This window comes from Sorex fumeus, unplaced genomic scaffold (assembly GCF_029834395.1).
Source record: "Sorex fumeus unplaced genomic scaffold, SorFum_2.1 ptg000169l, whole genome shotgun sequence".
Taxonomy (NCBI): domain Eukaryota; kingdom Metazoa; phylum Chordata; class Mammalia; order Eulipotyphla; family Soricidae; genus Sorex; species Sorex fumeus.
Window position 1 is genome coordinate 10031276 of NW_026606226.1, and position 12567 is coordinate 10043842.

The 12567-nt window shown below is 46.4% G+C and overlaps 1 protein-coding gene across 1 annotated transcript in view; it reads right to left on the reverse strand.

Moving 5' to 3' along the window:
• Positions 1–12567, reverse strand: part of CDON (cell adhesion associated, oncogene regulated) — a 104488-nt gene that overhangs the window by 14539 nt on the left and 77382 nt on the right. Inside the window, exons 15-17 of the mRNA XM_056107603.1 lie at positions 9775–9897; positions 7454–7675; positions 4966–5246 (exon numbers count right to left, since the gene is read on the reverse strand). Of these exons, the coding sequence (XP_055963578.1) occupies positions 4966–5246; positions 7454–7675; positions 9775–9897 (626 nt within the window). The remainder of the gene's footprint in view (positions 1–4965; positions 5247–7453; positions 7676–9774; positions 9898–12567) is intronic.

Here is a 12567-nt window from a genome sequence, read left to right on the forward strand (position 1 = left end):
GGAAGGAAGCACAGGGAAGAGGAAGCAAGCAAGTGAGATTCATTTACCAGTCACCCAACTATCCCGTCTCTCTAGAGGCTGCAGTGACAAATGGCTACATGACTGGGTTTCTTTGGGGGTAGCTGGGGGTACACTCAGTAGTGCTCAGGAATTGCTCCAGGCTTGGTGCTTGGGGGCCAGGTGGCGCTACTGGAGCTGGAATCCAGGCTTCCTGCATGCAAAGCATGGATATGTGATCTATTTTAACCTGCTCCCTGAGCAATGTTTTGCTTATCATAATTTACCGATATGAGTAAATGAGCTCTGCACAAAATAAAAGAGTACTCTAAAAAACGTAGCTGTTGTGTGTTTGTTTTCAGAGGTTTAGTTTTTTCCCTCACTCCCGCCTTCTGTGTCTCAAACCAAATGGGCCCCGAATGCACTAGCCATCAAAACCTCCTATTCGTCTTGACTTTTTGAGCACTCGGGGAACAATTTTATATAATGCCAGTTGGAGCAACAGGGTGGAAATGTGAATGATGTCACAAGATAAACTCATCTTCATTTTCCTGTAATTATTTCGAGTAGGGCTGTTCGCTTGACTACACTAAGTATTAAAGCATGTTCTATTTTTCCAGATGGATTAGATTCTCGGCCAGCAATGAGTTGAGGGGAGCATTAATATTTTGATGTTGCTTTTGGCGGAAACCGCCCAGCAATTAAGAAAAATGCCCAGAATAACACATACCTCATTGCAAAATGTTCACTCGACAGATACAATGGCAAGAGATTTTTTTTTTTTTGAAATTGAAGTTAAGACTGGAGAGAGTCCTGTGATTCGAGGGAAAACACTAGCACTGCGTTTGATAAGGCTGGAGAAGGTCCCACCGCACCCCACCCTGTCAGGCCTTCAACGTCAGGGAAAGGTCAGGCAATTGTTTTTCCCAGAATACTTTCCATTTCTCATCTCATAACAACAGCCAGAAGAGAAGCAAACCAAAAGCACTGAAAATTTCTCGGGACATTCCTGATCCAACCCGTAACAGGAACTTTTCAGAAAACATTGAGAGAAAGAATATCCCCCTACTTAACTCAATCCATGATGATAGCCTCTAGAGGTTCCTAAAGCAAGTTGAACAACTTATAGGGCAACATACTTATCTGAATCACGAAACACAGTGGGCACAATTCACTAATTCAGTGATTCTTATGATCACCAGGATTTAAAAACAACAACAACAAATTCCAGTCCCTCCCCTCCCACTACAAAGACTAAGAAAAATGACAGGGTCTGGAGAGGTAGTACAGGAGTAGGGTGCATGCCTTGCACATGGTCTACCCGGGTTCAATACCTTGCATCCCATGTAGTCCCCTGAGCCCACAGGAGTGACTAATGAGTGCAGAGCCAGGAGTAACCCCTGAGCACTACTGGGTGTGGACCCCAGAAAAGAAATCAAGCAAACAGAAAAACAACTGAATATAACTGAAACTGTTCCTTAAGGGGTAATTATTATTTCATAGCAACCCATTGCTCAAAACAAACAAACAAGGCACTTTGTTCAAGTGCTAAAACAAACATCAGACTTATTCTTTCTTCTCACAGCGACAGCGTGGGCTGGCCAAACTGTAATGCCTTCTCCTTTAGTTTCTTGGACAATATGAAGAAGTTTAGACTAGGATGATGACAAAAAAAAAAAAAAGAAAAGAAAAAGCTTAGAAAGTCTAAATACAAGTCCACACAAAATAATGAACTCATCATATTCTTTGGGTGAGGACATGCTCTAAGGCAAGGGGACTTCTTCTTTCCCCTACACTATATTAAAGCTAGGTCACATGAAATCATAAAATTTCCAGCTTTAAATTATATTCTACTTTTAGTTCTCTAAAATTTTAAATAAGTTTTTTATAAAAATTTATAATTTTTTTTCTTTTTGGGTCACAACTGGCAATGCACAGGGGTTACTCCTGGCTCTACACTCAGGAATCACTCCTGCTTGGGGGACCACATGGGATGCTGGGAATCGAACCCGGGTCAGTCGCGTGCAAGGCAAACACCCTACCCGCTGTGCTATCACTCCAGCCCCAAATTTGTAAATTTTTATACTCTAAATTTTTAAATAAAATTCAAAGTTACCCCAAAATTCTATGCCTCTTGCAGAGACAGGGAGATGGCTCAAGGGTCAGGGGTGCATGCCTTGCAGGTTGCAGGACCGATGGCCAATCCCTGACACACCAGGGCCCTGAGCACTGCTAGGTGCAGCCCTGGAGGCCCCAAGTGCCCACAGCATGGAGCATTCCTTCAGATACCTGCCACTCCCCAAATCCTAAACATCCCCTCTTGTTAGCTCAGGTGGGTTATGGCAAATAAAGAGAGAATCAAAACAATGGCAAAAACTAGACAAGAGCTTAATCTGATCAGCTAGACAAATCATCCACTGGATCAAAAAACAGTGTAAGAAGGGCTGGAGCAATAGTACAGTGGGTGGGGCATTTGCCTTGCACGTGGCCGACCCGGGTTCGATTCCCAGCATCCCATATGGTCCCCTGAGCACCTCCAGGAGTAATTCCTGAGTGCAGAACCAGGAGTAACCCCCATGCAGCACTGGTGTGACCCAAAAAGCAAGAAAAATAAAAGTGTTAAGAAATCAAACTTTCCGCGCGGCCACTTAACATCTCCTTATATACAAAGTGATCAATGGAAAGTAAATCATCCAACATTTCTCCCTGAAAATCAGGCTTAACTCTTTTGCAAACCACAACACCCAAAAGGAGAGAGAGAACAAAGGGGAATGCCCTGCCACAGAGGCAGGGTGGGATGGGGGGTGGGGGGGGAATGGAGGGTGGGAGGGATACTGGGATCCATGGTGGTGGGAAATGGGCACTCGTGGAGGGATGGATATTTCAAATAAATAAATAAATAAAAAAGAAAGAGAGGGATAGACATAGAAAGACTGCATTCATCTGGGGAACATAAAGTAACAAAATAGGAGACTAACACCCAAGAATGGCCAAGATTAGTACCAGGAATTTTGCTCCATGGCTTAGAAGCCAGCCACACATGCTAGGGGGAAAGGGAGCTCAGATAGAGAAGGGAGCACCAAATAAAGGGTGTTGGGAGGATCCTTCAGGATGGGAGAAGCATGCTGAAAGTAGACTATAGACCAAACATGATTGCCACTCAATGCCTCTTTTGCAAACCACAGCACCCAAAAGGAGAGAACAAAAGGGAATGCCCTGCCACAGAGGCAGGATGGGATGGAAGCATGGAAGATGGGAGGGATACTGGGATCCGTGGTGGTGGGAAATGGGCACTGGTGGAGGGATGGGTGTTTGATCATTGAATAATTGAAATCCAAGCACAAAAATTTGTAAGTCTACAACTGTACCTCATGGTGTCTCACTAATAAAAATTTAAAAATTTTTAAAAATATCAAACTTTCTATCATGCTAAGCGAAATGAGTCAGAAAGAGAGGGATAGACATAGAAAGATTGCATTCATCTGGGGGATATAAAGTAACAAAGTATGAGATTAATACCCAAGAATAGCTGAGATCAGCACCAGGAGGATTACTCCATAACTTAGAGGCCAGCCGGGTATCCTAGAGGAAAGGGCTATTCAGATAGAGAAGGGAGCACCAAATAAAGGATGTTTGGAGGATCCTCCCAGGAGGGGAGATGCATGTCGAAAGTAGACTATGGACTGAACATGTTTGCCACTCAATGCCTCTTTTGCAGACCACAACACCCGAAAGGAGAGAGAGAACACAGGGGATTGCCCTGCCACAGAGGCAGGGGGGGATGGGGGGGTGGGGGTGGGAGGGATATTATCCATGGTGGTGGAAAATGGGCACTGGTGGAGGGATGGGTATCTGATCATTGTATAATTGAAACCAAAGCACAAAAAATTGTAAATCTACAACTTTAAAAAAAATAAAATAAAATAAAGGGGAAAAAAAAAAATCAAACTTTCTAGCCCAGAGATCCTCTTTAGTCGACCTCCATCTAAAACATGCTTGTCATTCTGGGCCCGTTTCAAAAAGGGAACAATCAAGCTGGTCAGCCTGAAATAAAGTTGTTCGAGAGGCGTATTACTCCATGTGGCTAGAAAATATTAATATTATAAAATGCAAGAGTCTTATAGGTAACCCCGGCAAGCATCCTGGGTAAAAGAAATTCCTGGAAGGAAAGGTTACCCTGGAGGGCTGGACACACATTCCCCATAGCAAGGCAATGCCTCCGAGCCTGGCAGTTTCACCTTGACTTTCACTTGGAGGCTACATGGAATCTGATCTTGAAAATCAGAAACCTCAGTGCCATGTGTGATGCCAGGAACTGAGGGCAGGCTGCTTATTTAAAAACGCACACATGCCTCAGACCCACCATGGTCTCCACCACCGGGGACTTGAAGTCTCCACTCCTGAACTTGCTTCCCACAGCGACATGATCTGTCTGGTCCCTTGAAATACCCACTTTTTTGCACTACATGCTAACAGAATCAGTCCAAGGGCAAGGATTTGACCAATGGTTGGTCCAGGAGCAATTCATCTAAGAGTTCCCAGTCTGTTTGTTTTGGTCCGTCAGTGTCAGTGTCAAATATTTTATTTTTGCTTTTTTGGGTTATACCCAACAATGCTCAGAAGTGTAGCTCTGCACTCAGGAATTACTCGTGGTGGTGCTTGGTGGCCCATGTGGGATGCCGGGTATGGAACCCGAGTTGTCTCTTTGGAAGGCAAATGCCCTACCCACTGTACTATCCCTCTGTCTCCCAATGTGCTAAATATTTTAAAAATACCAACTGAATGGATAACCAAAAGCACATAAAGATCTCTCTGGAGCAAGAGCTGGTCAATGATGCATAGTCTGGCCATCCCAGTTGAAGAGGTTGTGAGGTTTCTATATGGAACAGGGTCGACCCCACCACCCTGTCTTGTCCCTTGGCACTCTGGGATGCAGGGAAGGCTGTTTCTTCTTATTAGGTCTCTTACATTCACCAGATGACGAGGATGTTCAAAGGCCACATGCGTCCTGCTGAGAGAGTTTGCATGACCGGTGTACAGCCCTCCATTTAAGGCCCCGTTCATGATCCCGTTGACTCCATTAGGAACCTTGTGGTGAAGATGGGAGCAGCCATTGCTGAGACCCCCATTGCTCCGGAAGCTTCCATGAACATTTCCATTGATGCAGTTGGTGCCAGGCAGGGTGGTGTACTCCACCATCTGCCCGTTGAGATCAGATCCTTGATAGAGATATCCTGGGGGGTCATACTCTGTTGGGAGAGAACAGAAAAGGAAATTATAAAAATCCTGAAAAGAACAATCTTTTTTTTTTTCTTTTTTGGGTCATACCCGGCATTGCACGGGGATTACTCCTAGCTCATGCACTCAGGAATTGCTCCTGGCATGCTCAGGGGACCATATGGAATGCTGAGAATCAAACCTGGGTCGGCCGCGTGCAAGGCAAACGCCCTACCCGCTGTGCTATCACCCCAGCCCCCAACAATCTTCTTTCTTGCTTAGAAGTCTTATTTATGAACCACTAAGACACCAGCCAACACACTGTAGCAAAACACCCCCAATGGATCAACAGAAAGTCTCCTTGTGAGATGTGCAGTGAAAGTGAGGCTGTGACTTCCTTTCCAGGGTGTTGGCAGCTGGAACGCTGAGTTAATTATGACTCTGCTAATGGAAAGAAAAATTAACTGGAGCGAAATGACTCAAAAGAGAATTAATAAATTGTGCTAGCTGGAACTAGCTGGGGTAAATGAGAGTGTATAAACTCCCACATACTTCAAAGAGCTTAAAGAGATGGTCTGAAACGGCAAAAACAGCGTTTCTTCGTGGAAAGAAAGCACCCATATAAATTCTGGCTGGGTTAGGAGGCACACTTCAAATAGATGTTTTGACACAACTGTTTCAAGTAAAAGTTCGGAGGTGTATTCCCATCCTAGGATGAGCAGAGTTGGGACACCCCACTCAGAGTGACAGAGGAATCGGCTCCATTCCTTCCATTCAAAAGCGTTAATGCTGCGGCCTCAAAATCCTCATTTCCACAGGCAAAGTGGGTAGATAGAGTTAGGAGAAGTCAGACGCCCCCGAGGAAGTACAGCAATTAAAAACTGTCCAGATATGTGTCTGGAGTCTGGAGCACCTCTCCAGGGGGTCCTGGAGTGCCCTGAGACTGGGTGAGGCACCTCCCTCCCCCATCACTAAGCTCCTTGCCCCATGGGGCTCCTGCCAGAAAGCTCACTGCCCGTCTCCTGCAAGCTGGCACACAGGAGAGCAGAGGAGGGAGCCCCGTTTCCCAACACGTCCCTGCTGCCTCCCGCACAGGGCCTGGCACATGGATGGTCATCCGGGAGTGTCTCCTGAACACACGAGGGGGCGAGCGCTGACACGGTTATTTCTAAACCACTAGTGAGTCGCCAAAAGAAAACAGCCTTGACCAGATTCACCTCGCTCAGACTTCCTGCTCACACAACGGAAGTCAGCGGCACTGAAACGGTTTGGAAGTGACCCCGTGGAACCATCGCCAACCACTGCGCATAATTCTCTCCCCTACTCCTCTCTTGGGAGGAAATCATGTTTTCCAAAGCTGGTTACCCGAAAGACAGCCTACGTGGGAACTGGTGGGTAGCCGCTGGGTTTCCTGCTCTGCTGGGGGTGGGGGTAGGACCTGCCTTTTCTTTCCTTTTTTCCTTTTGTGTGGTTTTGGGGCCACACCCAGCAATGCACACTCACGGCCCTGCACTAAGGGATCACTCCTAGTGGGCTTGGGGGGGCCACACATGGAACCTGGTACATGCAAGGCAAGTACCACACCAAGTGGACTACTGCTCCAACACCATCTCTGCTTTTTCTTAATCCCTTATTTTGAGAGCCAGGGGGGAAACACAAAAAAAAATTTTTTTTTTCTTCTTGAGAGAGACTGAAAACCCTACTTGATCTGACTATTCTGTTTCAGAGCTGGGGTTCTGGACAGGTAGAAAAATCGAGGGATCTGTGTGATGCCCAGGTAGGGGGAGGCAGGGGGCAGCCTGGGGATGATGTCCCAGTTGTCCTGTGTCCTATAGTGACAGGACCTTGGAAAATCATTTACTTGCTGCCTCCCCATCTTGCCCCCCCCCACTCTGCTGGCCAGGCCCGTGCCAGCACCAGCTCCAAGCACATGTGCCAAGGGTTCGTCTGCTTTGGTGGTCTGGCACCGGCAGATTTTGCCAGCACTAAGTCAGCTGTTTACTTGGAGATCTGCTTAGAGGGGGGCCGTGCTGTTTACTTCTCCTGGGCCTGTGATGCTCGTCCAGCTCTGGCTGGCAGCTTAGGCTGTTGGAAAAGTCACCTCTTCCGAACAAGTTGTCTAACGGGCTTTAGACCTGGACACTGGAGTCACCGAAGTGCCTGCAAGCTATATTCGCGCTGACACTGTTTTTCTCCCCAGCTGCAAGGGAAAGTGAGGGGAGCCAGGGGCAGCACTCACTCTGGACGGTGCTCTGCTGGCGGTTCTTCCACAGGCACATGGCGATGAAGATCATGAGGATGAGGACCATGCCGCCCAGCACACAGCCCACGATCAGATACAGCATATCGCTGCTTCGGGCTGGGCTGGCCGCGGGCCCCACGGGTCCACCCCCGCCAGGGGCACTCGGAGGGGTGCTCAGGTCTTTGACAGGATACTCGGAGGCTCCGGGAACACGTTTCACTAGTGGGAATGAAAAGGGAAACATGATGTGAGGAGGGACATGGGCCCTGAAACTTCTCTAAGAGGGGGGCCGGTGAAGGAGGGGAGCCGGCTTGTTTGCACTTGCTACTCAGCTGATCCAACCCCCAGTGACTCACAATGAAGGCTCCCAAGTGGGGGAGCCTGATGACCCAACGTTTCTGTCCACCAATGCTACAGAAATCATCAGAGACACAGAGCAACTGGTCTAACGCAAACCGTTGGGTGACTGATTATCTGCTCAACTGCACTTGTGGAAGACTTCCAAGGAGTTGAAGGACCAGCCGTTCAGCTTATGGATGGGACAATAACTCCTGCTTGCTCGACTTCGAGTTGAGTAAGACTTCATATTGCTTATTTATGTCTCTATCATGGGGTGAATGTTAGAAAAGATGGTTCTGGACTATGAGAATTATATATTATTCCAAAATCCTCAAGCGCAATATTAAATATTCCCATGCCTCCCAACCTTGAAAGTCTAGGTAGATGCTGGACTTTCTGGATATTCTAGAGAAAACACCAAAAGCTAATAACAGGATGGATTCAAATGCCATTCTCAGGTGGCAGAGATGCCTCAATGGGCTGAGCACCTGAGGATGTGACCTCCCAAACCCAAAACCACACCCAACACCCCCCCCCAAAAAAAAAAACACTCATTGTCTGTTCCCAAATAACACAGTCCTCAGGCACTAAGTCCCTGGTTTTCAACCTTTTTCTATCACCGGCACCAGTTTGGGTACATCAGTCCAAAGACAGGCAATTGAAAACCAGTACCCCGAATGCCACTGAAGAGAGAGCAGCAAAATAGCGACCCTGGCTGAACCAGCCAGCATGGGCTGAGGGTCCAGCTCCGCTACCGGCCTGTAGAGGCATGTGACCTTCCAAACTAATCCCAGCTCCATTGCAAGTAAAGAGTAAATGAATTCATCCATCAGAAAAATAGGGCTTCAAACAGGGCCTGAGCCATGGTACATTATTGCTTATTTTCCAATATTTCCTGTTCAGGGGCTTACTTAACGCTAGGAGCAAGTGGTCTTTGAAGAGATCTCTTCCCACATGCTTTGTGTTGGGGTTCAATTTTCCAGTAACTCAACTCCACAGAGCAGGGACCAGTGAAGGGGAGGCTATCTCTGGAAAGAAGAGTGCCCCCTCCCAAAAGACTGGATGAACACTTGGTAGGGAGGAAGGAAACTTTGCCTGCAGGTGGGGGGCTGGATTACAGGACACTAAGGTGATGCCTGTTCTAAAGAAAACAAGTTTCTAGGGTAAAATGAATGCTGTTGAGTAAGGGATATAATTACGCAGAGGGAAGGGCTTCAGGTTTATTTGCTCGATTTACTCTGCATTCATGAATCATTCCATCAAATTTGATAGTGTGGTTTAACCTCTTGCTGAAGTTGAGAATGGCCAGCCAAGGGCGCATAGCGGATGGTGGGTGAGACACACCCATTAAACATCTCCACCAACAGACTGCTGAGGGCCTAAAATAAGATGAGGTGCAAAATGAGGAGACACCCGAAAAATTCAAACTCTCCCATCTTTACAATGAGGGGACATGGCCGGACTTCAGCAAATGAGTCATTCCTGAAAATTATCGAATTAAAAATGAATCATGGGTCACCAAGACCCTGAGGATTAATATTTAGTCTATGGAAGTAAAGCAGAGTTGAGAAATTTGATTTGGAATCAGCATCTGTGAATTCACTCCTACACTTAAATAAATACAAACAAGTAGATAGCAAATATTATACATATCTGCTATTGAAGAAACCACTTTTTCCCCCCTGAGTATACTATTTCTCACGTCTCAGACACTGGTCAGCAAATATTTCTCTTCATTTCATGGCAAAAGGTATAAGAGAAGTGACTTACTAAGAACCCCACAGAAATGACTAAATAGGATGAATGTTTGTGTAAACTCATTTTAAGGCGAGGGCTCTAGCCAACATTTTATACTTCCTGTTGGGACATTTTGAACATTTGTATCTAGCAAGGGCTCCAAAGTAGGCATTTCCTTAGGTAAAAATATCACTGCATTTCAGTATGATGGGGAAAAGCACACATCCACTGCCCACTCCTACCTTTCGTTTCACAGATCATCACGTTACTAAACTCGCTTTCTCCCCCTTCATTGAAGCATTGCATTTTAATATCATAGGAGGTCTCGGGCTGCAGATGGCCAATCATGTGCCACTGTTTTGAACCTTGGGAGGAAAAAGAAGAGATAAGTTTCACTTATTATGCAACACATGTGATGATGTCAATATAATTAATGGCTCTGAAATGAGCTTGGAGCAGGATCCATTACCACACCTGACAGCTGGTGCCATGAAAACGTACTGACTGCAAATATTTTCCCTACATCCTACAGAAAAAATAGCATTTCTGTTACATGACTTACAACAAAGATCAGGAGAAGAGAGGCAGACTGAATTAATGCTATGCTTGGGTTTTGGTCATAACATTGTGTATCATTAGGAACGATTAGTAGTAAGTCTAATTCTACATATTTCTGCCTGCACTGCAGGGAGGTGTGTGTACACACCACACTACAGAAAGGGGTGCGGCCCCCAGCAAGCACCCTAATGAAAGAGATCTATAAGCTCCATTGCTAGCAAGGGTGACTCTGGAGGGCACACAGGTGAACAATGCAGAAACCCCCAGAAAGCACTGAAACCATAACTTGTCTGTACCTCAACTGACAGTGTCACCCCAGCAGTCCCCTGTCAATCACCAAAACAAAAGACATGCAAACTCCGGAGAGCACTGCAACCTGGTGGGCACCAGAACTTCAAGGGCCAGGGGCACAACAGGGGTACGTGACACCTGGCCATTGCTACTCTAGCCACATGACATATGCCAGGAAGGGGAGGAAGGGACCCAAGTACTCTACCCCACTGCACTCTCCCTCAGGCCCAGAACTTCAGAATGAAATTCAACAGAGAATCTGATGCAGAAAAGGAAACGCCTTGGAAAATTCTTTTGACTGTTGTGTAACAAATTAATTGAGTGGGATTTCCACTCCCACCCCCCCCACCCCCTGCCACTTCCCCAAGTTTGAATAATTTTGAGTCGTTGATATACGTAAGTCATCTAAAACTTCCCTTTAAAGAAAACTTCTACAAACAACGGGTAAATACTTTTGCTTCTGGGCATGGGAAAGCAAACCCACAGTTTTCAATTGCCACAAAAAAAGAATTTCAGATGCATAAGCTTGAAAATGAGGAACAAGCAAATTACACAGCACGGTGAAACCCACTTAAACATGGAACTGCTCCGTCTGCTACATTTATAAACAACTTCTCTGCCAGCCAGAGGCAAAGTCCACATCTGCAGACACTGCTTCTGGGGCAGAAAGTCACTTCCCGGTTCAACGCTCGATATTCACAGGCCACAAGCCTGGAGGTGCATGTGCAAAGTTTAATGAGAGAATATGCCTGAAAAAGCTGCTTACAGTGGGTATTTCTATACGAAGGGGGAGGAAAAGGCAGTGAACTGTGAGACAGAGAGGGATATTCATTTTGCCTGCATTTTCCTCATTTAGAATTATTTTACTAAAATGTTTAACCTTTGCCAAAAGGTTTTAAAAATAAAACTCTGGTCCCCTCATTTTCCTAAGTCCTAGCTAAAAAAAAAAAAAAAAAAAAAAAAAACCCACCACCAAAAAAACCAGACTTAGAGCCTGCTGGACACAGAGGTATGAACCTTGCAGTGACAGGGCACGCGGGGCCTCTTGGGATGGAGGGTGGAATCGGCCCTTCTCCTCACCTGGATGAGACCCCGAGTTGCTGCCCATGAATAGCTCCTCCGCTCCTGAATGGCCATAATACCAGAGGCACACAAACCAATCTCAGAACCCAGTGGCTTCTGGCAGAAATGCTTCTGCACTGTGAACTAAGCTACGCCCGTGCTGCCCCGGGAGGGGAAGGGTGTTTGTCCATCTGCCTTTCTCCTCTCAGTGGCAGCATGGTGACTGCCATCCTTCAGAGCCTGTTGGTCACAGAGGTACGAGCCTGCAGTGACGGGGCATGCAGGGCCTCTCGGGATGGGGGGCGGAACTGGCCCTTCTCCCCGCCTGGACGAGACCCCGAGTCACTGCTTATGAACGGCTCCTCTGCTCCTGAACGGCCATGCTCCCAGGGGCACAAAAACCAATCTTGGAACACAGCGGCTTCTGGCAGAAATCCCTCTGGACTTAATTACTAAAATACCAGAAACCCCAAATCACGAGGCTGTGCAACATCATATGCTCTTCATTATCAGCAATAGAAAACAAATTATCTAATGATGCTTTTTCGGCAGGCCTGATTGTTGAGGGAAAATTCCAAATAATAATAGTGGGTCTTCTGTCAAAAAATTGAATGTAATTCAAAGCAAAGAGAGAGTAAAGTGAAAATCATCTGCCAGACAGGCAGGGGGAGGGGTGGTTGGGGTATACTGAGGTTCTTGGTGGTGGAACATGTGCACTGGTGAAGGGATGGGTGTTTGATCATTGTATGACCGAGACTTAAACCTGAGAGTTTTGTAACTGTTCTCCGAGTGATTCAATTAAAAAAAAAAAACCAGATTTACCAAGGACTAACACAACAGCTGTCACTAACAATTCTTCCCATTTCTTTTCTTTTTTTTTCTTTTTGAGTCACACCGGCAATGCACATGGGTTACTCCTGGCTCATGCACTCAGGAATTACTCCTGGCAGTGCTCAGGGGACCATATGGGATGCTGGGAATTGAACCTGGGTTGCCCGTGTGCAAGGCAAACACCCTACCCGCTGTACTATTGCTCCAGCCCCTCCCATTTTTAAATTTGCTCTTTTTTTTTTTGAAGTCAGTGATGCCTATGAAAGGGGCCCATAACTGAACAGTTCATTGGC